This window comes from Lutra lutra, chromosome 12 (assembly GCF_902655055.1).
Source record: "Lutra lutra chromosome 12, mLutLut1.2, whole genome shotgun sequence".
In the NCBI taxonomy this organism is placed as follows: Eukaryota; Metazoa; Chordata; class Mammalia; order Carnivora; family Mustelidae; genus Lutra; species Lutra lutra.
This window is the reverse complement of record NC_062289.1, coordinates 64375563-64402237: the sequence shown is the minus strand read 5'-3', so window position 1 is coordinate 64402237 and position 26675 is coordinate 64375563. Positions and strand designations below refer to the sequence as shown.

Here is a 26675-nt window from a genome sequence, read left to right as displayed (position 1 = left end):
CTGATTACCTCCCAAGAGCAGTGAATGCGCACTGCCCAGTCCTTCAAGAGCATTTTCCTTGTACCCCTAAGCTCACAATTGTCACTCAGATCTGCCCCTGATCCCTAAATGCCCCAGATCTGGACGTTGTGGGAGCTTGCACGGGTAGGGCAATCTCCCCTAAAAGGACCAGCTTTTAGGGACCAGGCCTGCTTACTGGAACACTTCTGTTGGCAAGTTATTTCCCAATCTGAGCCAAACCCTTGCATGTCTCTTACCCATGGATCACTTGGATAGCAAAGTGCCTTCTGCCTCCGCTCAGCCAGGGGCTGGTTTATCCCATCCTGCTCTCAGGACTCTTCCACTTTGGCCCCAGGTTATGGTTCCCAGCTCCTGATCTGGGGGGGATGGGCCCTGGGGCCCCGGACAGGTACTTCTACCCTAGCAGGAAAGCTGCCTCTTGACCAGGGTAAAGGAGGGAGCAAAGGGCCCCTGCTCAGAGCCTCAGAAATTGGATGCCCCACAGTACTTCCCCACATTAGACCACAGAGAAACTGTGAGGAATAAGAAGTTAAGCTGGGGGGTGCCTGGGTGGCTCAGTGGGTTAAGCCTCTGACTTCGGCTCAGGTCATGATCTCAGGGTCCTGGGATCGAGCCCCACATTGGGCTCTCTGCTCGGCAGGGAGCCTGCTTTCTCCCTCTCTCTCTGACTGCCTCTCTACCTACTTGTGATCTCTGTCTGTCAAATAAATAAATAAAATAAATAAATAAAAAAAAAAAAGTTAAGCTGGGCCACAGGCAGAGGGTCAGTCAAGGCTCTGGAGCACTGTCTCCCAGGCCCAACCCCTGGGATGGGGCAGTTCTGCACTTTGTCCACTCAGTGCTGCCTGCCAGGTGACCCTGAAGGCATGTCCACCAGCTGACCCTGCAGAACCTTGCTCACAGGCTATGAGCACGGCCTGGACACAGTCCAAATGTTCCTTGGTGTAATGGTGCCAGGCCTCTTGGGGGCTGATGCTGTGGTCACAGCTGGCTCACCCACCAGCCTGCCTAATGCTCTGCTTCCTCATTCCCCTGCCAGCATCCTCTGGTGAGGGGGTGGGCCTGCTCTTTGCAGAGGCATGGACACTCATTATCCACTCACAGATGGGCCCACACAGGGACAGGAGGCTGCGACAGGATCCGGTTTATTCTGCCATGGGAGGGTGGTCCTGAGAGTGGCGGGTGCCACCCTGTCCCGGGCGGAGGGAGGGCCCAAGGGCCAGTTAAGGCCAGTGGCGGGAGAAGCAGGGGGCACGTAGCCCCTGGAATGCGGTGAGGCCAGGCTGAGGCCCGGAGGCAGCTGTGGTAGGCCGGGGCCAGTGCCCCTGCTGCCCAGGGTGGAAGGCACCGGGCTGGGACCGGGCCATGGCTACAGGGCCGTGGACCCAAGCCACATGGGCACCCCGGGAAGTGGGGCACAAGGTCACATGACACGGAACATGAAACACAGGCACACGGCTCATGAGTAAGCACATGGACAAGTGGGCACAGATTCACAGGCCCCAGAGGGACACCCAGCTTTGGCCGGACACATGGACACAATGGTGGTGTCATACACACCACGGGACACACGGCACAATGGACATGTGGACCTCAATGGCTACAGGGGACAGACCAGGCCAGGAGTGCAAGGACAGGGTTAAAGGGGCCTTTTGCACGACTGCACTAGCATCGTGAAAGAGGGCAGTGGGGACTGGTCTGGAGGCACCTGGGGGCAACCCCCATGCAGAACCCTCGGGGACTCAGTCTGTCTTCCACACTTGTTGAGTAGCTTCACCACTTCATCGTAGATGACAAATACGATGGCCACGTCCAGGCAGACCCGGCCCAGGCGGGGGATGGTGCCCTTGTAGAATCTGGGGTTGTGGGGGGAGAGGTAGGAGGAGAGAAGGCAGATGAAGAACAGTGTCTCTGGACAGTGAGAGTGGGTCCAGGGATCGGAGGGACAGAGGACAGGAACCTAAAGGTAAGGACTCCCCCTGAGGGATAGCCTGGGGCTGGCAGCGGGTATGGGGTGAGGTCCAGGTAGAAGGCTTGGGAGGGCCTAGGGTGGGGACCACAGCCCTGTCCCTCCCCCACTCACGCTTTGAGCCCCTCATTCCTCAGGATCTGCAAGCCACAGTCCCACGTATTCCGGTATTTGTGCGCCTCCAAGCCCTGCAGGATAGCATCATGCCACAGGGTTCAGCAGCTAGCCCTGTCATAGACTCCCTACCCTCTTCCTGGCCTCAGCCCCACCTGCATCCGGGTCTTGATCACATCCAGAGGAGTGTTCCCGAAGACACTGGCTGCACCAGCGACAGCTCCAAACACTCCAGTGATCAGTGGGTTCATGGGCTTGTTGGGGTTGTCCCCTGGATGTGGGTGGGAGTTGCAATCAGAAAATGATGGGAAGGCAAAGGGGAGGGCTCTTCAGGGCTGGGGAGGAGCATGGACCATAGCCTAAGAATGTGGGGGCCCCAGGAGGCCAGGTCCTGGCAGGGAAGATTGAAGAGGAGGAGGGTAACCCAGAGTGGTTGGAGGTAGGGTCTTGGGGCTGCAGACACAACAGATACATACCTCTGTACCAGTTTCTCAGGGAGGTCATGACGAAGAAGCGGATGGCCTGGTTAGATCCCTGCTTCAGCACGGTGGCTGTGAGGCCCTGGTAGGTCCCCTTCAGCCCTGGGGAGTCAGCAGGCACGGGAGTCATACTGGTGCCTTCCAGGCCTCAGCTGGGGAATGGGGAGCAGGGCGAGTGGCACACCAGAGCACCAAAGCAGGAAGCGGAAGTTCAGGCCAGCCTGGCCTAGGTCCCTGGCCCTACCTGAGAAGGAAGGTATTATGGCTTACCTTGTTCTCGAACAATCTCTCTGACCCCGTGGAAGAATCCTCTATACTTGGGGTTGGGGGAGGTCTGGTCATGGATGAACTTCACCTGTGAAAGGAAAGCAAAGGCCCTAACTCCCAGGATGCCCCTGGAAGGGCACACTTGGCCCTTTGGCTCCCAGTCCCAGGGCTCATAAAGATCAGATCAGGGTTGGAGATGCAGCTCTTCACCTGGAAAGAGAGCTCCCCGAGGCCACCATGAGACACAAGGCCCCAGCAAGCAGGAGGGCTGGCCTTACCAAAGAGTTGCTGCAGTTATGTTTGCTGGTTATTTCCCACAGCTTAGGCAAGAAACACGTTATGTTTTCTGTTTATAAAAGTGTTTTTTAAAAAAACCCCAACAGTCAGTTTTCCCATGCCTTTAGGACAGAGTCCAGTCTCCAGAGGAGGTCCTTTCTGCACACTTCCTGTACCCAGCCCCCCAGGCAGTTCCCCCTGCATACCCTGTCCTGTTCCAGCAGGACCCTCTCCACCTCCCTGGTCTCCATGGAGCACAAAAGCAGGATGACCCCAGCCACCCTAGCACCCCTCTGCACAGCCTCCCCCAACTGGACCCTCCCCACCTTTATGGTCTCCATGGGGCACACGACAACCACGGCTTCTGCCACGCCGGCACCCAGGCCACACAGCAGTCCCCGAGTGCTGTCCAGGCGTCCCTGGGGATCTCGCATGTGGTTGCTGAGGAACTCAAACATCCCGAACCTGGAACGCCAGGCAGTGGGGTGAGAAGGGCTGCAGCCCCCGCGGATGCCCTCCCACGGCCACCCACCCAAGCCCACCTCACCTGACCGCCGCTTTAGGGATGGAGCCGTAGAGCAGGGAGCTGAGGCCTCGGTACAGGCCCAGGACGCCATGGCTGCTGACCGTCTGCCGCACGCAGTCCCCTGGATGAGGGGGCGTTCAGCGACCCCAGCCGCCCTAGAGATCCGCCCCCCCGCAGTTCCCCGCAGCCCACCAAGGCTGCTCCCCGAGTGCAGGGTCCGGCCGTGTCCTCTGGGTGCCGGCCCTCTGTGGCGTGCCGCCCCGCCAAGGGCAGCCCCCTACTCACCAATGCCCCGGTACCGCGGAGGGTGTGAGCGCTCGTCCAGCTGCAACTGTGTCTTCACGTACTCGGTGGGGAAGGTGATGCAAATTTCGATGCCGCCCGCCAGGCCGCCTGAGGGGACCAGGGACCGGGACTCTGAGACCACCGCCCCGCGGCCGGGTCGTCCCGCCGGCCGCCGCCGGCACACCGGCCCCTCCCCCGCCCCGGACTTTGTCCCACTCCATTGGTGTAGGGGAGGCCGGGCAGCGTCCCCTGCCCCGCCCACGTCGTAGTCCTGGCTAGGCGCGGAGGGGCAACGAGCAGTGCGATCCCCCACGCGCTGGCTAGGGACCGGGGCCGCGCCCCCCGGTCCGACCCGGAAGTGGGGCGGGGCCTCGGCGTCCCAAGCCCACCCGGAAGCGCGGTGGGGCCAACAGAGGGGGCAGACTGGGGGTTCATGTCCCGGAGGGGCCCACCTGCCAGGATCGCCTTCCCCGGGTGCGTCAGTTTGGCCTTTCCGGACGCGGGCGCGGCGGCCGCCAGAGCGCGGGGAGCGGCCATGGCAGGCGAGGAGGCGGGGCGCCCGGCGTCGACCTCGGGTCCGAACCTCCTGCTCTCCGCGCTCGGTCCGCGGCGGCGGCGGCGGCGGCGGCGGCAGCCGGTTATGGCCCGGGGGGCGGGGCGGTCGCGTCAGCTCCCAGGCTCCGCCCCGCGTGGTCCGAGGCGGGCCCCGCCCCCGCCCCGCCCCGCGCCGGCCGGGAAACTGAGGCCGGGGCGGGGCAAACGAGGCAGGCGTCGGGGCGGGGCCGATAGCCCAGCCAATGACCGAGCCCAGGGTCCTTGGGAGGCGGCACTGTGCCCGGGCCTGGATCTGTGGGTCAAGGTGCAGTTTCTAAAACCCGCCCCGGCATCAGGCAGAATCCGGCACGGGAAGGAGCAGGTCTCATGGTCGTGGCGTCTGCCTGAGCGACCGGAGCCCCGAAGATCGGGGTTGGAGAGATGTGCAGACCACTCCCTCCCCCATGGGGCACATGGGGCACGTCCCATCCCTGATATTTGAGGGTTTGGCATTCCGAAACCCAACGGGTTGTGCGGCTACCATTCCCAGTTAGGTATTTAGAGCTTCATGCTGAGCACGCAGGAAAAGATCCCCAATAACCCCTGGCTATCTCCCTCTAGGCAGCTTCCTCCCTGGACCCACATCCCAAAGAGGCCCCAGCAAATCTTTTGTCCCCTACTACCCACACCAGCATCAAGCAGGGAAGCTTTGCCTTGATAAACCGACTTTAATATTCATGATCGGTAGGAGGCCCAGGGCCAGGTTAGAAGGTCCTTTCAGTTGCGTCTGCAAAGCGGCCTGGAGGGGGCAGCTCCGCCCGTGCAGAGGGAAAGCTGGTCGCCCCTCCCACTAAGGGCGGGGAATCCCTGCAGAGAACTTCCCAGGAATGCCTGGCTCCAGTCAGAGAGCCAGGAGGCAGAAGTCCACCAGAGCTGTTCTTCTTGGGCAGTCAGTGGCCACCCTGGCCTCCCCTGGTTTGGGGATGGCTTAGAGGCTGCGATCACCGGGCCTCAACCAAAATAAATAATGTCCAGGTGTCCCTGCCTCCCATCAGGGTCCTCTGTGCTTTCGGGGTGACACGCTCCTTGAGGTTATCCCCATAGAGGTGTGTTGCCACTGAGCGCCCACTACACGCTGAAGCCGTACACAGGAGGCTGGGCGAAGGCAGGTGCAGCAGCATATCCATAGGGGAAGCCAGCAGGGGCAGGGCCTGCCCCAGGGCCTGCTGTCAGCATCAGCTGCTGGCCTGCAAAGGGAGAAGCAGAAGGAGGTGAGCAGAGTTCCTGCTGCCCCCGAGTGGCCAGGGGCCCAAGGAGCAGGGTCGAAGACCAGCCCTGACCGCCCAAAGCTCAGGCACTGGAGAAGAGGGGCCTGGGGACAAGGGCAGTGCGAGTTGCTGCTGTGGGGCCAGCTACAGAGGCTGGCCAGGCTAGGGGGTAAGCTAGTCCCAAAATGGGACACTTACTTAGCTCAACTGGCTGGGTCTCAATCATGCCCATCAAAATCTAAAAAAACCAGATTGACATTAATGGTGGTGGTAGGAAGGACAATGACCCTGAAGAGGACACAGTGGTGGGAGACGTGCTGCGTGCTCACACCACACCCTCAGGCCTTTGTTAGTACCGCAACACACTCCAGAACCCACAGCCTTTCAGTGCAGAGGACACCAGCTAATCTGTTCAACCGCCAGGCCATTCAGGCAGGCTCTCAAGTCCAAGTCAGCAGCAGCCTCGCTGCCTAAGAGCAGGCAGAGCAGCACACAGCAGCAGCTCAGAGTTGGGCAGCGGCTAGGCACACGGAGCAGGCAGGGGCACCCTCACAGAAGGCAGGGACCCTCAGGAAAGGGAGGACAATGGCCGCACCTCAACATTCTTAGATACTGACCTTCTCCACACCCGGCAGCCATTGTGGCCCTTCTGTCCCCCACCCTGCCCATTCCCTCTCTGATCTGAAGCCCAGCCAAGGAAGGACTCCCCTCGCTAGGGGCAGTGGGGTGCCACCTACCGAACAGGAGAGGGGCGGGCTCTGCCACATGCTCCTCTCGCTTGCGCAGGCTCTCCGAAGCGTCCAGTCTGTCTACCTGCAAAGAGGTGCGAGCACTCGAGTACCCACCTGACAGGCTGCGTTCAGTCTGGGCCAGAAGGTGAGTGTGGGGCCAAGAGGCAGCAAGCACAGCCTCCAGAAAAGTCAAGTGGGGATGGCTGGACGGCAGACACTGTACCCACAGTGACTACTGCCCTGCTCTGCAGGAAGGTGAAGCCTCTATAACTGGGGGGACATGGAGTGCCCAGGGGGGCCCTAATGACAACCCCCCCCTCCCGCCGCTGTTCCACCACAGCAGTGGCCGCTGACTACATGGTGCACGTGCATCATAGCTCACAGGGCTGGGCCCTCCTCTGCATACAGGAGCACCTCCAGGACGACATAACACTTCCTAAATCTAGCTAGTCCAGGCTGCCCACCCCTCCTGAGGAGACCAGTCACTTGACATCTGGGACATCCCACTTGGCAAGGCGGATGAGCCACTTCAGAAATGGGGGCAGTGACAGCCATCTGAGGACAGGCTGCCTCCTTGCTCTTCCTCAAGCCTTTACCACGGGCTACCCCATGCAGTACCCATGGGCTGGAGTAGACACACCGAGGAGGAGGGAACAGAACAAGGTGGTGCCAGAGGCCTGAGGGGCAGATAGCACTGTGCTAGCTAGCGCAGGTGATAGCAACTGTGTTTCTGGGACCCCCCCCCCCCCCACCAAAACAAGCACTTGAATCAGAAAGAAGAAAAAATTATGTGCCCTGTGTGTACTCGGGCCTGGGAGAGAGGCGGCCAGCCACCAGAACCCTAGCAGAAGCAGCCTTGTTATTGGTCCGGTGCATCCCTCCCCTTCCCTCCTTGGGACCAGAGCTGAGGTGAGGAAGGAGCAAGACAGTGCAGAGGACTTGCAATCCATACTCTCTTCCTTCAGCTGGCTCCCACCCAGGCTGAGGTCTAAGTAAGGCCTGTATCCTCCAATGCGAGAGCCAGGGGGTTCAGGGATGTGGGTTTTTCTCAGAGGGATGGTCCTCAAGCTTCCCAAATGAATCAAGAGGCCCTGGGCCTGGTTCTCTAGGCAGGAAGGGCCTGGGGCTTTCTCGTCTGGGCCCTTCCACCTCATAGCAGTCTAGTCTGTTAGGCCCCAGCCCACATCCCACCACTGCCTAAGAAACCTTTATTGAGCCCACCCTATCCCCAACATGACAGGCATCAGGTGTGGTGCTGGTGAAGGAATGTGGGACAGCAGCCTGCCTTCCTCCCAGGCTACAGGAGGTGTCTGGGGACCCAGGGCAAGAGAGCAGGTCCTTCCAGTAGGAAAGCAGCTGTAGCCCAAGCACACTGCTCCACTCTGAAGTAGCCCTCTGAAGTAGCCATGCAGCTGCAGTGTCGACCAAGGTGACGTGGCCACCAGGATGAACTCCATCATCCATCACAGAGAGGGAGTCTGCTCCTGCCTACCCCTCGAGGCCCCTTAGAGGGCCCAACCCCTGAGGCAATGAAGGTCCAAGTGATGTGAGTTCCTCTTATGTTAACCCATGGACCTTGACTCGGGGAAGAGATTCAAGCTGTACATACCCTTATTATGTAGGGGCAGAGCAGACAGACTGTGGCTAAGACAATTTAGGGATGGGAAAAGCAGAAACCGTGGAATAGTTTCTGAAGACAAGCTCCACACAGCACAGAAAGTTCCTTTAGGGAGCTGCCATCCACTGTGGTGGAGGAACCGGGACTCTTGTAAATCCTACCAGTCTGTGTACTTAGTAGCCTGGAGATCAGCCCACATCACCAGGACTGCCCCCTCCTATTCCCTGAAGAGTCTTGGGAGCCCTCCTGCTCAGATGTGCTGTGCGAATGGGACTAGGCACACACTCTGGCAGTCTCTCCTCCTGTAGCAGGGAGATGATCTTGAATGACCCATGGGACAGTCCTTTCCAGAGGCTGGGCAGCTCCCAGGAGGCTCTGCAGGTGGCAGAAAGAGCAAGCCCTCTCAGGTCGAAGCTGGCAGTGCCAGATACCCTCGGCCCCTGCACTTCTCGTTTCTTCCCTAACCCCGCACTAACCCCCCTGAAAGCCCCCCTCCCTTCCCTCACACCACTGAAAAAGACCTCAGCCTAGTGGCCTCTTAGCATCGTGGGGCCTCCATGTGGCTGGAAGAACGTGAGGTGTATGGCTGGATGGGCCAGTCGGTGCTACTGTGGTAGCTTTTATGCAGCCTTAGAAATAAACCAGACTAGGTGACAAGGGTCTCCGGATGGTGCCTCAACTAGGCCCCAGACCGGAATGCCTAGGGCTTCCACACAGGAAGAGTTAAAATCAGATACTCCTACCTCGTTAAACAGCTCATCGACTGGCAAAGAAAGCCAGAGTAGGAGGCTAGGGCCACCAAGTGGTAGAAGCAACTTACTGAGAATGAGTATGGCCTGGAAAGGCAGGGAGATATGCATCTGAGCCCACATCAGCTTTGGACCCAAACCTGTGCCTACAGCTATAGAGGAGATGACTACCTACCTACCAAGGTGTTACCATTCCTACTAAGTGCTCAGCAAAAGGGGGTTACCACGACAGATGCACCCGAACTCCACCGGAGGCACACTGAGAGGTGAACTGACCATATGGGGATGGAGCCCACGGGCTGTGCGCTGGAGCTCTGCCACCTGGTGCCTCGCTGTCCTCTCACCACAAAAGACCTTGGCTGCGGGCAAGCTCACCTGTCATGTTCCCTAGCAGTGTGCGGGAGAGCTGATGCAAGGGGAAGTGCTCAGTTCTATGCAGAGCTCCCTGAAGTGATTTTCTAGAATGGGTTAATGCTGGGCAGAAAACCACTCAACTGTGAAGGCATTAAGCCACTCTCCAAGGTGGCAGGGCTGGCTGGGCCACCTGGGCTGACTCCCACAGGCCACCAGCCACCTCAGGGCCTCCACAGACCTGGGCTAGAGTCACAGCTGTGCGATGTGGCAGCCAGGAAGCCAGCGCAGAGGCTGTACTTACTTTGCTAAGGTACTCCCTCATCACCTGGATGAAGTAGGGCATGGCCAGGTCCACCAGGTTGTGTCTCCAGGCCAGCTCCAGCACCACATCCGGGGGAAGCAGGTCGTAGCAGGTGAAGAGAGAAGCCGCGAAGCACTCCCGCTTGCCCTCATCCAGGAACCACTGCAGCAGCTTCTCAGCCAGCTCGGCATCTCTGGACTCTGCGGCATGCTGCATAGCGTCCTGCAACCAAGGCAGATGCACACCTCAGGTCTGCCCTGCCTGGCGCTGCCTTGAGTCCCTTTCTGGGTTGGAAGGATATGGAACAGTGCCAGGCTCTGTGAAGGCCATCCTCGCCTGCAGAGGGGTCTCTGTGCCTCAGATGCCCTCCGGTAGGAGTATCAATTCCAGGAGGGCCGTGGAGGGCACCAAGTGTGCTCCTGGCAGCAGGCTCTCACAGACCTGCTGAGACGCCAGAGGGAGGTGACATGCATGGGTGCAGCCACCCTGGGAGACGGGGCTCTGGTCTTGTAGCTGGATTGGCATGCAAAGGAGTGCATGGGGCTGCTCGGGGGTAGGGCTGAAGAGAGATGGTAACAGCACTAGCAGGGCCAGATGTAAAGGTCAGAGTCGCTGTGCTTGGCTCAACAACCAGCAGTATCCTTGCAGCAGCTGCAAGGGCCAGCCAGTACTCAAGAAACAGCAATCTGCCCGTTCTTCCTGACAAAAAAGTCCTCTCAAAAATTCTTAGTCGCTACTTCCATATTTGTCTAAAACATAAAGAACCATACCCACCCAGTGAGTAGTCATCAGTATATTAGTGATTTCGATTTTCTAGCCACAACGGTGAGAACCGAACGGCCTAAACTCTTCTGGACCCTCCACCAGGCCTCTGCAGCAGGTGTTCCCACAGTGCCCTTCCAGACATGAGACTGAAGGCCGCAGGGGAGGCCTCTCAGTTGGGAACCACAACGGGTCTCAAAGGCATTCTGCTTGCCCACCAACCGCTGCCTGCTGTGGCAGTCCCAGCTCCCTGCCTGCTCAGTCTTCCGACATGAGACTCCTACATGGGACCCAAAATCCTCTAAGCCAGCTCAGTGGACGGCCCTCTTGTCCCTGCTCCTGAAAGGAAACTCTCCGACCTGCTTGTTGCCTCTGCTGAGTTCTGCCTCATCCCCACACTGTTCCTACAAAGTCACCTGGCCTTTTTATGATGGGGAGCAAAGTCAGGGGCAGCTCAAGTGACAGCTCCAGGATACCTTCAGGTCTCCCTGAGCCTCTGACACCAACATCATCATTGCTCGGCACTCAACCCACGTGTCCTCCAGTCCAGCAGGGCCCACCCGTGGTTGGCTCATCTTTAATGTGCACCCAAAAGTGGGCACTTCTCTTCTTCCACAGGCCCGGGGACTGTCTCACGAACTCTCATAGCATCAACCGCCATCATCAGAAAGTGGACATTTCCGGAACCCTTGTGCTCCAACTGTCCAATGGCAGTTTCCTAGAGGATTCAGGGGCAATGAGCCCCACAGATGATCTCTCAGTCTGTGCCCTCTCCCTGCATCCTGAAGCTAAGCTTGAATCTCAGATTTTCCCACACCTTCCCACTTCTTATCACCATACCTGACCCATGTCACTACTGGCGTACCTCTCTACCTTGTCCCCCATTCCTCAACCTCCCTCCCAAACCACTGCCAGCACTTGCCAAGGCCCTGCTCCAAGCTCTCACCCTGTCCTTCACTGTCCCCAGTCTGTGACTACACCTCTGCAAGCTCCTGTCCTTCAGTCATGGGCACGAGGGGGTCCGTGAACCCACACGCCTATGTATGGGCCCCTAGCTGGACTTCCCCATGTGCTAACACATCCCCTCATGCTCCACCTGTCCCGCTGGTTGTAACAATCCCAGCTTCCCACGTGCAGTTACCACCCTTCCCCCAACTCCACTGGCTCCTTAAAGTGCTTACCCGACAGCCAAGCACCGACTGCTTTTATAACCAACCTCTGCAATCTGGAAACATGCTTCTTATTGCTTTATGACTGTCCTAGAAGCCCGCAGTGGCTACTCACCAAGCCCTCCAGGTGGCACACCATACCCACTCTCCCAGGACTTCCACGCATGGCGGGTTCTGCTGCCAAGGCCTGGCTAACACTTTTGTGTGTGTGGTGGGGGGTAGCCGGTGCATCGTGGGCTCTCTACCACCACCCTGGCCTCCATCTACTAGATGTAGCACCACTCTCCAGGTGTGAAAACCAAACATTCTCTGGGGGTCAGTGACCCTCACTGAAAACCAGGGCACTGGAAAATATGCCCACAACTTTCTGCCTGTGGCTTTGTCCTTGTGGGTTCTCCTCCTGGCACACGTTGCTCCGAGTGGGATTGCTGGTTGGAAGGGGCCAGATGCCCTGCTGGCAGCTCCCACAGCACTGCTCGCTCACTCACTCACTGCACGAGTGATGAGGGGCCATGCACTCAAGACCCTGGTGTGTACACTGGCAGGAGGGGACAGCTGGGAACTCCTAGTCAGGGGCAGTTTCCCGCTGGTGTGTTGCATGCAGCCCCACTGCCTCCCCCTGGTGCCAGTGCCTGAGTACCCTGACGGATTGTCTCAGAGTTCCTCTGTCAGCACCCGAGGAAGGACCATGAGCACTGTCACTAAAAGGGAGGACAAGTCACATAACAATCCCAAACTGGAGGTAACAGTCGGGATGAAGCTTGACGTGTCCCTGATGTCCAGGGTTCTGTGGCGTTGGTCCATGTGCTGTGAGAGATGCCTGTCTTCATCCTAGAAAGGAACTCCGGAATGTCAAGGACAGTTCTGGAAGTAACACGTTTAGGTCAAGCTCATGGCCTGAGAAAAGGCTCCCCAGAGGCTCGTGGCATGAGGAACCCTTGGAAATCAGCTTAGCCACACAGCACAGGGCAACAATGGCCCTCTCATTCAAGTGCAGTTTACCCCACTGGGGCGATGCTGGGGCCAGGTGGAGCGAAGGCAATGCCTTCAAGGGCCTGGGATCTCTCCAAGCAGCCCACCATGGCTGTCAGAAGCCCGGATCCAGATCCAGACCTTAAGGTGGAACTGAGCCACTGCTCAAAGGCAGAAACAAGTATTATGAATGTAATTTTCACGTTGGGTGTTTTTGTTCCCCATATCTTGATCGACGGAAAGCAAAGTCAGTGCCAAGTGAATGCTGCCACACTCGGTGTGGATAGAGTGAGACTCACAAATGCCTGCTGGGAAAGATTTAGCTCCGCAGAAGCTAGTCTTCTGATCTAAATAACTGTGAAGAGGCTCTATGTTAATGGCAGATAATAATCTTCACCCTGCATTCTACAAACATGTCCCCCTTAACTTTATCCTCTGTGTCCCCACCACAAGCATCTCCTGATAGGGGATTGTGGCCTTCTCACCACCCGTTCCCCCCCCAAACACCAGGAGGCACACATGAGCAGGTGGGGCACTGGGAACCAACCTTGTAGAGACGGTCCTTCTTGCAGAGCTCCACACTCTGGGCCCACCGGTTGTTGCCCTTGTATAGATAAGCTGCAATGCGCCTGAACTCAATCAGCTGGTGCTTCTCCAACCGCTGTGCCAGGGCGATGTTGTCAAAGTTGTCATAGGCATCAATAGATGCCCTCAAACCCTAGGAAGATCCGGGCCGTTCCGTGGGTGAGGGACACAGTAGAGTGGACAACCAAGAATTACTCATTGCCAGTTGCTGCCACCATGGCCTCAGCAAGGCTTCTTCCAACCCACCTCTGGCGCCCTGTGGGGCCTACAACCCCTCCTGTGCCAGGTCAGCCCTTGGAGAAGAGGGCTGGGGTGAGGAGGGGCTCTGCAGTCCCTGGGTTGCCCAACATTGGCTGCAGAGGTCCCTGTGGCAAAGGAAAGCCACTGCCCTTCAAGAGGGCTCCTTTCCCCACACCCACCTGGTAATCCTCCTCTTCTGTCAGTAGGTGGTTGAGGGCTTCATTCACACTCTTGTTGTTGTGGCTCTGGACTGACCGTAGGTAAGGCTTCACTAGGGGCAACTGGCCTGCCTGACAAGTCAAGAGAATGGTTAGGGCACTCAGGCAAGTCATCAGGGCACTGAGTTGGGGTCCCTGTGACACACTGATGGGCCAGCCACGTCTCCTTCTAGACACCCACAACTGATATGCCCTACACATATGAGCACATGAAGGGCTGCCTGGGTTACTGAGTAAATGCCAGTTTCATCTGTGGATATTTTGGCTGAAATACAAAGCTATATCCGAAACCTGAAGCAGTTTGCTACATTTAATCTTTACATTTTCTAGGGATCAATTTAAAAAAACTACTTATTAAGGAACAGGGCTCCTGGGTGGCTCAATGGATTAAGTGTCTGCCTTTGGCTCAGGTCATGATCCTGGGGTCCTGGGCTCAAGCCCCGCATTGGGTTCTCTCTCAGCAGGGAGTCTGCTTCTCCCTCTCCCTCTGCTGCTCCTCCTGTTTGTGTTCTCTTGCTCTCTCCAATAAATGAAATCTTTAAGAAAATGAATAAAATCTTTGTTTTAAAGATTTTATTTATTTATCTGACAGGCAGAGATCACAAGTAGGCAGAAAGGCAGGCAGAGTGAGAAAGGGGGAAGCAGGCTCACCGCTGGGCAGAGAGCCCAATGTGGGATTCGATCCAGGACCCTGGGATCATGACCTGAGCCGAAGGCAGAGGCTTTAACCCACTGAGCCACTCAGGTGCCCCCAAAAACGCATAAAATCTTTTAACAAAAATAAAAATAAACTATTTACTAAGGAACTACCATTCAGATGACCTAGATAACCTTGGCCCTGCATAGCCTTCTCTGGCTCTGGGATGCTGGGTCACTCACCTTTGAAAAGAAGCCAACAGTCCGGGTGTGGTCTAGCCGGGGTGCCAGCACAAGCAACAGGTCATTGATGAGCAGAGGTTTGTAATCCAAATAGAACTGCAGGGCTTTATAGTAGAGCTCCACATTGGCAACCTGTGGGTGGAGACAGAGCCACAGTAGAGACAGGGTTGGCCCCTGTCTGCCGCCCACATGTCTCAGATGCAGCACACTCCACCGTAACTCCTTCCGGTTTGTGGCCAAATGCACTTTATCCGTGAGTGTTGTTGTGACTGCCCACTTTAAGACCAAACACTCCCTCTCCCTCCCAACATGCCCTCTTTCCCACCTCTGACATTTTTCTCCTCAGCACTTGCCCCTCAATGACCTAAGAGGCAGACCTTTGTTTCCTGCCTCGCCCTACTATCTGTTTGTTGCAGGGCTGATGCTCAGCTCATATATGTTGAGTGAATGAATGAGGTGTAACAGGCCAGGATAAACCCAAACACTAAAACATGGTTTTATCCAAGCAAGATTCCCCCAAGCCTCCCTGCAAAGCTCAGCCTGAACTGTAAGCAAATTTGTAATGCATAGTATTATGTGTCACTGCTCTCAGACAAGACACCATGGTGTTCAGACTGGGCACCCTGTTATGCAGAGGGTTGAGTCGCTTCAGGGTGACCCTGTGCCCCTAGGAAGGCCACCCTCCCAAGCCTGCTGAAAGTGGGGCCTGGTGCTCAGAGGACAGCAAGGTGCTTCTTGCCTCCAAAAGGACGTGTGCGAGGTCTGTGGTGAACAGCATGTCCAAGGGAACATGCAGCAGTCCAAGGGTGCACACAAAGTGTAGTGTAGAAACATTAGTCATGCTGGGCGGAGGGGGTGGGCACCGTGGGAGCTTTCTAGCAACACTAGGTCCAGGTGAGCCAGCAACAATGTGGGCCCAGTGACATGTGCAGACCACATGGAAGAGGACTATCTACAGCCCTGGTCATTACTGGTACGCTGGATGGTTACTGTCTTTATCCTCCTCTCCACCCCCTGACTTGGACGTGCCCCTCTCAGAGCAGAGCACTCACTGTCACCACAGATTCTGACCTAGACTGGCCCCAGGTCCCTGGTGCTGTCCGTCAGTGATCCACTTGCATCAGAGCCCTGGAACTTGCTAATCTTCTAGCCAGGCCCTTTTACTCAATGGTATCTGGATCCAATCAAAGATCTCCAGCCAGACTAGATGTCTAACAATCAGAAAGGGAGTGGGGACGTAAGGTGGGTTGGAAGGGAAAGGGCACACTGTCCCTGCCTTCTGAACAAGTCATTGCAGCCTTCACTAAAGCATAGTCAGAGTGCTCCACATCCCTCTGCTTAAACAGTAGAAGGCAGAGCACAACTGGCCATGCTCCATTCCCCCACTGCAGTGACTGAGAAGCTGGACAAGACCTGGCCCAGCCACTCTGGGTGGGTGTTGTATTGGGCTGAGCCACCAGTCCGGTGACATGTGGCACTCTGAAGCATCCATTGCTCCCATCTAGGACACCAGCATCTGTGTGGCACCCTCTTCTAGAGCCATGCACCGAAGGGGAGCACCAACAAGGTCATACCCATTTGTGCAGTTCATAAGGACAGCCCCCACTGCCCCAGGACTAGGGACAGGGCATTATTCCTGTTTTGAAGAAGAAAATCAGGCTAAAAGATTCTGTCATGAGCTCAAGGGTGACCAGTGAGGGTGCTCTGGTCCTGACACTTACTGTGCTACCTGTGAGAAGCACCTACTGTGGGCCAGGCACTTGCTGCTGATCACTTGGCACGCAGGAAACATGTCATTTTATGGATGGGGTCAGTGAGTTCACAGTGATGACACTAGGTCTAAGTGACAGAGAAGGCAAATGGCTGAGATGCAACCAGGTCTGTGTCACCCCTACCTGGCCCTCCACCACTCAGTCCTATGACCAAGTGATTCTGAAACTCTCCTGTTATGTGCCTACAATGTCCTCCCTGCCAGGCCACCACACCAGCTGGTGTCCTCTACCCCCCTCTCTCCTCCACACGCGAACTGATAAGTCTCTCACATAGCAGAGAGGCAGAGGCATCGATGTGCTGCACCAAGAACAGAATTCAGCTGTCAGTTGCGTGAACACTGCTTTGTCACGATATGGTCTTGTCAGGGCATCTGGGTGGCTCAGTCAGTGAAGTATCTGCCTTCAGCTCAGGTCATGATCCCAGGGTCCTGGGATTGAGCTCCACGTCGGGCTTCCTGCTCAGCGGGGAGTCTGCTCTCTGTCCCTTCTCCTCCCTGGCTTGTGCTCTCCTATACACGCTCTCTCGCTCTCTCTCAAATAAGTAAAATCTTAAAAAAAAAATATGTTCTTGTCTGCAAGCATGTGACCTCAGACCCAAGATGTCATGCTGACTTCCATCTTTCCTCAAGAATCTTCTGATCCTGACAACCATCAAGGTAGACTGCACTCGGGTCATGGGCCACAGCAGCTGCCTGGACAGCTTATAGCACTCCAGACACCGCTAAGAAACAAAAAGCACCGCCGCCTCAACCATGGCACATCATCAGCTTTAAAATGCACCCTGAGGGGTGCCTGAGTGGCTCAGTCATTAGGTGTCTGCCTTCAGCTCAGGTCGTAATCCCAGGGTCCTGGGATCAAGCCCCGCATTGGGCTCCTTGCTCATCGGGAAGCCTGCTTCTCCCTCTCCCTCTCCCACTGCTTGTGTTCCCTCTCTCGCCATGTCTCTCTTTGTCAAATAAATATTTTTTAAAAATGTACCCTGATATCATTTGAGTTCCATGTGAAAAAAGCACGCCTAGAATTGATCAGGTATAGGTTTTCCAGCATGTTTTTCATGTGTGTTGGGGTCACAGGAATGTGAAATCTGCCTACCCTTCCATCAGCAACCTGCAGACCTGTATAGGGTGGGACATGTGCAGAAGGCCACTGATTTCACATACCACCACACTGAATAGCACTGCCGTGTGTGACCTCCAGGGCTGAGACCTGGCTAGGTACCCCACCCGTCACCCACACCTGCCCTCAGCAGCCATATGTGGAACAAAGGCAGACAAGTTCCTGACCCAGATGGTAAGGAGCCCATGCCTGACCCCCCAAACCCTACCAGGAGAAACAGGACTGACACACAGTCAAAATGCTGTCTTTCACTGACAGACAGCAAATGGGATAGACCTGTGGGCAAGTTATTCATGTAAGGCCACTGGGATAAAACAAGGACACTCAAGGCAAAAGGTCTGAGACTGATGACAGAAAGCTCCATCCCCTTCCTTCAAATACACAGATCTCACAGAGAAGGAGAAAATTGGAAGCTGGGCCCACTCTGAGCCCGGAAACAAAACAGCAGAGCCCTGCTCAGTGCTTGCACCCAGACCTGACACCTTCCTACAGTATTTGGCAGCTGGTGGAACAGTTTAGCACCCTGGTTTAGCCCAACTAGACTACTGGAGGGTGGAGGCTCCAAGGAAGAGCAGGGACCCAGAGGCCAGCAGATCCGGGCTCATGACTACCTCCACAGGTGCGCCTGCTGCTCTGGGGCTAGCAGTTTTAGGGGAGAGACATGCAGAAAAAATATGCCAGGTGATAGAAAATATGAAACAATACAACAGGAAATGGTATAGACAGGGTGTGGAGGTGGGTCCCAATCTGACAGAGAAGAAGGAAGAGCAAACACCAGGGTCTGGCTGTTCAGGACCCTATGTGGGAGTGAGGTAGGGAGAGTGGTCCTAGACCCTGCCCTGCCTGTAGCTTAGCTTTGGGGCCTAGGCCAGTCACTACCCTTCCTAAGCATCTGTTCCCTCTGTGTTTATGGAATCACCACCACCTGCACAGAGGGCAGTGAGACTCACAAGATGAAGGCAGATACAAATACACCGTAGGGAGCACACGTTGGCCTTCATTCTGCCCACCCTAGGACCGGCTAGCCAGAAGCAGATAGGAGCTGGTGCTCAGGCACCCTCTTACCTTGGCAATGACATCCTTGAACTGCCCTTCCCTCCAGGCGTCAGTAGGGTGATTGATCATGGTAAGGACGGCATTGTCGTACTCTTCATACTTGTCATAGAGGAACACCAGCTCTGCCCAGAGGTGCGCCTGCTCTGCAGCTCTCAGCACCTGTGGGGACAGCCATGGCCAAGGGCTGGGCTTGTGCCACACATGCAAATAGCAGCTAGAACCTCAAAGAGGGAGAGATTACCTTTGGGATGTTGACTCGGGACCAGAAGAGCTCCAGGTGCTCTGGCATCTTCTGAGGCTTGAATTTGGAGTAGAGGATGGCCAGCTCTGTGAACATGCCCATGTGGGCCCGCTCCAGGCCCAGGGCCGCCTCCAGCAGAGAGATCAGTTCCTCAAAGTACCCCCGATCCTGACAGACCGACAGACATGCTTGATGTAGGGGTAAACATGGTTGGGGTGGCCAGCCCTGCTCCCTCTCAGTTACTCACTCTGGTTCCAGCCTGCCTGACATGTCTGCGCTGAGTCTGACTGGTTGCCATCACATTATTGCCTGAAAACCTCAGGGTTCACCCCCAGAGGACAATTTCACACCCTCCTCACTCCCTGTCTGCACGGTGTGGATAACTTTACTCCTGCTTCACTGAGAAAAGGAAGCCATTAGAAGCAAATGCCTGTGTTGACCCTGCCAGCATCTGTTACCTACTGAGGCTGCTGGGCCAGTACTGTCCCTCTCTCCCTGGGCATCAGCTTCTCCCTCCACAGCTTGCTTTTAGCAAACATCCTGCTTATCCTCCCATCCTGAAATGCTCTTTCTTGACTCATGGCCTCTACCATAGCCATCCTATTTTTCTACTCTTTGCAGCAAAACCCCTCAGCAGCACCCTGCCTGGCTGACTGTCCCTCCCCGCTGGGCACAGACACCTTGTTTTCTGGACTTTCTTCTTACTCTACCCCAACCCACATTGGAGAGCCCTAGGCTCACTTCCTGCTATTCTTTATCTGTTCCCCCCAACACCCCACGACCTCACTCAAGTTGTGTGTCTTTATGCCCCATCTGTGTGTCAACCAATGACTCCTATTTCATTTCTCTAGCTGAGTTTCTTCTCTGAGCTCCAGGCCCTGTTTCCCTCTGCCTCTCCTGACACCTCTATGTGAACATCCAACTGGCATCTCAAACTTGGTATATCCAAAACTTAATCCCCATCCTTCCCTTCCACCAGTCTCTGCCTTTAGTCTTCCCCAAGTCCACTAGTGAAAACTCTATCTCTAGTTGTTCAGGCCCAAAATAAATGGAATCATCCTTGACCTTTTTCTCTCATCCACACATAATCCACTTGCATACTGACTCAGCTGCACACTCAAATCCCCTCAAACCTGACTGCCTGATCACTTCTTACCCCAGATCACTCGCCCCAGGGCTCTCCTGGTTGCCACCTATTGGCCTGTTCCTAGAAGAGGCTGTTCTCAACATGTAAGCCAGAATGGCCCCTTACCTTCAGGTCCCATGTCCTGCTGTGAGTCCTTCATGATGGCCTATGTTCCCTCACATTCCTTCCGGGGCCCTTCCCCAATTATTTGGCATGTTTCGCCTCTGGACCTGCCCTGTCTGCTGACCCTTCCTTCAAACATCCCCATGACCAGGCCCCTCAGTTTCTCCAGGTCTCTGTTCAGGGTCCCCTTCTCAATTAGTGTGACCTTGATGGTCCCTTCGTGAAGTTTCACCCAGGCACTCCTGGTCTCCAAACAGGCTTCACTGCCCCTGTAACTCATCACTTCTAAACGTGATGTTTGTTGCCTGTCTGTCAACCTCACTGAATATAAATTCAACCAAATGAGGGTTTTTCTGTTTTGTTTACTGATAGCATTATCTAGAATAACACCTAATATACAGCAGGTATTCCAACACTTGTTGAACAAATGAAATATTGTCAGCCACCAGACTGCTTTACTACTTTCCCTGTTTACTTTACAGTTCTATTTCTTGAACTTCTGTGGAATAGGAAAGCATATATCACTGAGAAGTCATCCAGCCTAGCTTGATATTTTAGACTCCAGTCCCTCACTTTCAGAAGCTCACAGGCCCTTGAACCCTGCGACTCACTAAGTACCCCCATAGCCCTTACTATCCTCTCAGTGATGGGGGGGCTGGGGATTGAATTCTATGGGAACAGTAACACTGCTGAGCAAAATCCAATTTGCAGTCTGCCCTGCAGATCCCACACATTCACACAGGCAGTTCTAGGACTCCCACAGACAGAGGTCCAGGGCCCGAACACAATGATGTCTATCAAACACTTGACAGCAGAGAGGAATTATGACACCAACACAGATAGCTCCCACTCTTCAAAGGGCCCCTGGTGTTCCCTACCCCAGGCTGGTGCATGTCCTCTGTCTCTATGGTACCTGATAATCACACCCTCTGTGGGCCACACCCTCTATGGGCCACACACTCTGGGGTATGGGCTGTGTCTCGACTATGACTGGTCCAGTGTTCCCAGAAAGTTACCTAAGGGTTATTCACATATGTAAGCCACTGGCTAGGCTTCTGAAGGCCCAAGGACACAAGAAGAGGGGGAAGTACTCTTAAAAACACAAATACCAGCCAGCAGTGAGGTCCAGGATATCTAACAACCAATCTGATATGTGGATGGGCTGTCTAGCACATGGAAAGACTTTCCCATAGAGACAGTGCTTCATATGCCTACCTGTGGACGTGACACAAACTGAGGGGATGAGGGTCCCTTTATGTGGAGTGTTTAGGGGTCACTTGTCATCTCCACTGCCAGCAGAGATCATCTCTGGCCAAAGACTAGTTACCTGGTAATATCGTATTAGCTCCTCCAGCTCATCTGCGTGAATGACAATGTGAAGACCACACAGCTGTGCAAGGCGGAACTCCTGCCCATCCACGCAGGCAAAGCACACCTATGGGAGGGAAGGCCAGACAGTGTGAGTGTCCCCCAGACAGGCACAGTGCCACAAGCCAGGTATGCAACTATAAATGCAAAAATACCAGCAAACAGGGTTTTTAAAGTTAGATTCTGAATAAGTAAATAATTGGAAGGTGAGCTGTGTGAGATTGGGAGAAAAAATAATGACTTTTTTTTAAAGATTTTATTTATTTATTTGACAGAGAGAGATCACAAGTAGACAAAGAGGCAGGCAGAGAGGGAGAGAGGGAAGCAGGCTCCCTGCTGAGCAAAGAGCCCGATGCGGGACTCGATCCCAGGACCCTGAGATCATGACCCGAGCCGAAGGCAGTGGCCTAACCCACTGAGCCACCCAGGCACCCCAAAATAATGACATTTTTAATGTGCAGGCCATGGGGGTATTTGAGACCATAGAGAGAAAAGGGCTCATGCATTACTTCTAAGCCCTGAGGTGTGATGGTCTCTTTAGGTGATACAAAAGCAATGCTGGAGTTGCAGGTTCAGGGTTTGAAAATAGTTTAACGAAGTTCAAGAATAATGGTAAAGGGAGCACAGATCATCTGAGTGCTGTTTATGTGGGAGGAGCTTACTTTAATAAATTTTTTTAAACTGAGCATTTGTTTTAGGCACTCTGTGGTATGTACACTTAATGATAACAAGTTCTAGGAAGTAAAAGAAGCCTCCTGGGCTTCTGCTCAAAAAGACTCATAAGGGGCCCCTGAGTTGCTCTTTCTTTCCTTCCTTCCCTTCATCCCTCCCTCCCTTTGATTTTATTATTTATTTATTTATTGAGAGAGAGAGAGAGAGACAGAGAAAAACACATGAGCAGAGGAAGGGGCAGAGGAGAAACAGATTCCCCGCTCAGCAGGGAGCCCCACTTGGGGCTCAATCCCAGGACCCTGAGATCATGACCTGAGCCAAAGTCAGATGCCACCCAAGCATCCCTAAGTTGCTCTTCTTTTAATGGCTGAAGATGGACCTCATACCCACAGGCAAAGTTGGCTTCTCTTGAAGTTTCCCTACCTCCCCATCTTCTATATATACATGCATGTGTTTTCCTGGTAGACAAAGCAGAAAACCGAAATAAACAAAAATAACCCCACAACCCAGAGATAACCGGTCACTACTTCAGGACACAATTGTTACCTGCCGTTTTTCTTGTGAAATCTCTCTCTCCTATACTCACACCCAGAATAGAATTACCCTGGACATTCTACTTACTTTTCTTATGGAATATTGAAACCTCCCTTCCCCAAACCCTGCCTACTCATTTTGGTAGAGTTGCAATATGTACACTATTTAACCCTGCCCTTGATTTTGGACATTTATGTTGATTTTAATCTTTTATCAAACAGTACTTCAGAGATTCACTGAAGCCAAATGTTTTGCACCTCTCTTTACAATATTTTTTCTACTTGCAGATAATTCCGATATTATCAGAGAGCTATAAGACGTGCCCTTCCAGGGGCGCCTGGGTGGCTCAGTGGGTTAAAGCCTCTGTCTTTGGCTCAAGTCATGATCTTAGGGTCCTGGGACTGAGCCCCTTATCAGGTTCTCTGCTCAACAGGGAGCCTGCTTCCTCCTCTCTCTCTCTGCCTGCCTCTCTGACTACTTGTGATCTCTTTCAAATAAATAAATAAAATCTTAAAAAAAAAAAGACGTGCCCTTCCAGTTTGCTACAAAAGACTAAAGTGCCAATTTACACTGATAATACCACTAATAAGGTGGTTTTTAAAAATATCTTAAATTAGGACAGTACTTCTCATGCTGATTAATTCCATGCTATTAAGACAGCTTCTGGGAACTGACTGGTCCAACACAGAACTCTCCAGGGCCTTTGCTTCAACCACAAATGCTAGCTTACAAGGTTCTCTGAGCCTTCCCAGAAGACTCGGAACCCTGCCTAGACAAGGCAGGCATCCAGATGCATCCCACCTGACACAAGGATGTGGAGGAAGGAAGGATAAGGAGGAAAGGATTGAGAGACCAGTGGTCACCTGGAGACTTTCTATGCTTACCTCCTTCCACGTCCGCGTGCTGTTGGCCTTGCGGCTGCTGTCCACTGCTGCCTGATACTCCCCGAGGTGTACGAGGGTGGAAGCCAGGCGGGCAAAGTTAGAAACACTGCTGTACAGCAGCTTGGCGGCCTCATACATTCCCTCCTCGTAACAGCGGTCTCCAACCTATGAACAACCCGATAGCTTTGCTGAGACTTTCTTAAATGGAAAGGTTCCTTAGAAATGGTCTAAAGTTCCTAAGTGGCAGGGGTGTTTCTGTTTTCAAAGAAGGTGAGTATCTTTCTGATCACATAGCAGCCTGGGCCACCACAGAGCTACTGAAGGATGAAGTGTGCCCCTCAGGCCCTGGACCCATTCTCCATCGCCTGCTCCTATGTCTGCTGTCTGTCATCTCCCAGATCTGCTCCCCAGTGGGCCTGGCCTCAGAGGTGTGCTCCTTGCTGCTTCCAGGCCAGTCCCTTCCTCCCCACTCACAACGACCCACCAGAGGACAGCCTGCAGACCACACGCCAGCCCTGGTTCTTGCTGCCATCCACAGATCTCCCTCATTCCCTGCCAGCTTTAGCTCTGAGGACCTGGTGTCTCTCATGACAACAGCCAGTCACTGTCAGCTGCCAAACCTGGGAAACCTGGCATGAGAACCTACTCTCTGCCTGCTGCCTCCCCTCCTTTCCAGCTCACTGACCTCCAGGCACCTCAACTCCTGCCCACCATCCCCATCTGTGCCCTCCTGGCTTGCTGGTGTTGGTAAGCCATGGGGCTCTACACTCATTCTCTTGGTTGTACTTGGCTGTACTCACTGGGCCAAATCCCAGTCCTGCCCAGAGATGTTCTCTGCCAACTCTACACCCAAGACTGCAGAACTAAATTCAGATAGGTGAAACCCAAAGTGCCGCCTGGGCTCTCTTGAACTTCATGATGGTCACCCTAGAAGAACTCGCAACACTAGCAACCCTACTCCCCCAGCCTAGGTACTCGATCCTTGTCCATCATTCATTTCCTGTCTTCTCTCCCCAAATCTCCAGCAGCTCAAGCTGAGTACCTGGCTTCCCAAAACCTGAGGAGACAGACACAACCAGAAGAGTCCTTCCATAAGCACTGGGACTGAGTCTGCCCCCTTGCTGCATCTGTGGCCTCACTTAGCCTCATTTAGCCTCCCCTGCTCCATGTCAGCGGCCCAGCAAGCCTAGCAGTGATTTTGTTCTCTGTACTAAATCACTCGTACGTGGTTAAGGACTCAGAGATAAGGATTGGGCAGTACTATTCCTTTTCCTTTCACTTGCCTGTATTTACCAAGTCTTGTTTTAATCAGTGACCATAACTTTTAAAAATTGCCTTTATAATCAGAAAGCTAATAAAGGTGTTAGAAAATGAAGCCTTGTCTAAAATCTCCCTCTGAATTCATAAGAGAATTCTCCTGATGAACTTTCAAGCCCTTACAAAACTCCAATCAACTTCCAACAGTTCACTGGGTCTTACTTTGAAATAAAGAATCCAAAGTCCACTTTTGTGTTATTTATCTCAGTAAAATGTGTATATTCTTTCAAGTGGGGTTAGAATATAGTCCATTATCCTTTCATCTCCATCACTTTTTCTAGGGGTTAACACTTTACCCCAGGAAATAGGAGACTTTAAAGTTTTATTTAACATTTTTCCTTGAGGTCTGCTTAAAGATTTTGGTGTTATTCCTACTTTAAAAAATATTCTTCCTATTATGTTATCTGGTAATTCCTGACATATGGAAAAGCTATTGATTTCCAATATACCTCTTTTACGGCCAGTTACTCAGTTCACTTTACTCTTCAGTGATAACAGCCAGAACACTGGCACATGGTCCTGACACCTTTTTCTAGAAGACTCACTCTGGTGTGCACAGCCAGGGGCCTTAATTTCCATATAAGTGACACTAACACAGGACTTAAGTCACGGTGTGGCTTGTTTCTCAGTGTCAAAGATCTGCACCACTCTAGGGAGTGATCCCTGAAGCTGCCTGGAGCAGTCTGTGCTTCCCAGGGCATGGCCTACCTGCTGGATGTGAGCATTGTTGGGTCCATTAATACAATCTTCTAGCTCAGACAGACGGCCGGTTTTAGCCAGGGCGAAAATAAGTTCGGTCTCTATATAGGATTCACGGCCTTTTTTCCTGGCCATCTGTAGAAATTTAACTAGATCCTCCCAATTGTCTAAAACAGAAAACAAAAACAGGTTAATTCAGAACTGCTAAGTTTAAACAGGAGGTGCAGCTCCTCCCATTTTGTCCCTAGTTAAGATGTTTAATCTCCCACTCTACTTCAGTGAGGGCTTAGATTCCAGATAAAGTCTAGAAGGACTTGTGTGGCTGCTACGCAGAGCCATATCCTAGGTGGGAGAGATGGAAGGGGCAGAACCACATGGAGGCTGATCCCGGGGATGGAAAGTTCCATGTCACCAAGTAAAGACCTCACCAGGAGACAGGATGATTATTGTAGCCCCAGGAAAAGGGAGTACCACAGTTAACTGGAAAGGCCAGAAGAAGCTCTGTGTCTAAGTTTCTGACCTTAAAATTATCATGATAGTGCTATCCATTGTGCTTAATCTATCTTGTCAACCAAAGAGCTAGTGTCTAGTTAACATTCAGCTGAAGAGTTAGTGTCATTAACAGAATAAGAGTAATAGATTCTTTTGGAAAACTTTCACTTAGCGGTGTCCCCAGTATCTCTGGATGGGTAACAAGGGCAGATGCCTGGGAGGCCACACCCTTCTCCAGCCAGGCTTCACACCAGTGAGAAGCAGAGCCCTGGGGAGAGGAGGTTAGCTTACTGCTCCTGCTGGCTGCCTGAACGACCTCGAGGTAAGAGGAAGGGTCATCAGCTCTAATGTAGGAGTCGATGGCTTCTTTCACCAAGTCTTTCTGGAGCTGGGCGCGGGCCAGCTGACTCCACACAGCAGGCTCATTGCATCTCTCTGCAAACTCGTATGCTCGGTCTAGGTTTCCAATGTGCTCGATCAGGACCTAGGAGTTAAAGAGGGCTCTCATTCTCCACAACACCAAGTCAGCTCCAAGGAGCAGACAGATTTTTGTTCAGTTCTACATTTTGCCTAAAGTTGCATGACCATTTCAATTCAGTCCAAAGCAACTGGACATTAAGTATTTCTCAGATGATGAATGGAGTAAAAGGATGAGACCTATTACTGTACAGGCGGAAGATGCCAAGTGAAGAAGAGACACTCCCAACACAGGGCATTAAGAAATGAGAGACAGTCAAGCTTAGCTATTTGGGCCAGGAGAATGACATGGGAGTTGCCTCGGGGCATAGAGGGTGTAAAAAGGAGCTACTGTGGGGAATAAGATAGCTCAGCAGACAGAAAGCAGGCTTGAAGGAGTCTGAAGGGCTCAGGTGCAGCAGCTACCCCTAATACAGTTTGATCTCAGAGCAAGGCCATAGACCAGGTATGAAGCAAAAAGAGGAGATGTGAGATTTCATGG

At 53.7% G+C, this 26675-nt stretch overlaps 2 protein-coding genes across 3 annotated transcripts in view; both read right to left on the bottom strand.

The window, feature by feature from the left end:
- Positions 1 to 1150: 1150 nt before the first annotated feature.
- Positions 1151 to 4592, bottom strand: SLC25A1 (solute carrier family 25 member 1). Its single transcript, XM_047697161.1, has 9 exons — positions 4390 to 4592; positions 3938 to 4045; positions 3674 to 3773; positions 3453 to 3591; positions 2854 to 2938; positions 2581 to 2685; positions 2260 to 2375; positions 2105 to 2178; positions 1151 to 1877 (listed from the first exon to the last, which is right to left on the bottom strand). The coding sequence occupies exons 1-9, from the start codon at positions 4472 to 4474 to the stop codon at positions 1661 to 1663; spliced, it is 1029 nt and encodes a 342-aa protein (XP_047553117.1). The 5' UTR covers positions 4475 to 4592; the 3' UTR covers positions 1151 to 1660.
- A 592-nt stretch (positions 4593 to 5184) lies between these two features.
- CLTCL1 (clathrin heavy chain like 1) overlaps positions 5185 to 26675 on the bottom strand; it is a 96668-nt gene continuing 75177 nt past the window's right edge. The window contains exons 21-33 of one of the 2 annotated variants that reach the window (XM_047697159.1): positions 26009 to 26201; positions 25235 to 25392; positions 23210 to 23374; positions 21079 to 21186; positions 18503 to 18670; positions 18271 to 18420; positions 14318 to 14449; positions 13400 to 13510; positions 12943 to 13113; positions 9493 to 9714; positions 6477 to 6552; positions 5938 to 5977; positions 5185 to 5718 (exon numbers count right to left, since the gene is read on the bottom strand). In XM_047697159.1, coding sequence (XP_047553115.1) covers positions 5958 to 5977; positions 6477 to 6552; positions 9493 to 9714; positions 12943 to 13113; positions 13400 to 13510; positions 14318 to 14449; positions 18271 to 18420; positions 18503 to 18670; positions 21079 to 21186; positions 23210 to 23374; positions 25235 to 25392; positions 26009 to 26201 — 1674 coding nt within the window. In that variant the 3' untranslated portion in view covers positions 5185 to 5718; positions 5938 to 5957. The remainder of the gene's footprint in view (positions 5719 to 5937; positions 5978 to 6476; positions 6553 to 9492; positions 9715 to 12942; positions 13114 to 13399; positions 13511 to 14317; positions 14450 to 18270; positions 18421 to 18502; positions 18671 to 21078; positions 21187 to 23209; positions 23375 to 25234; positions 25393 to 26008; positions 26202 to 26675) is intronic. The other variant, XM_047697158.1, reaches the window with a different exon arrangement.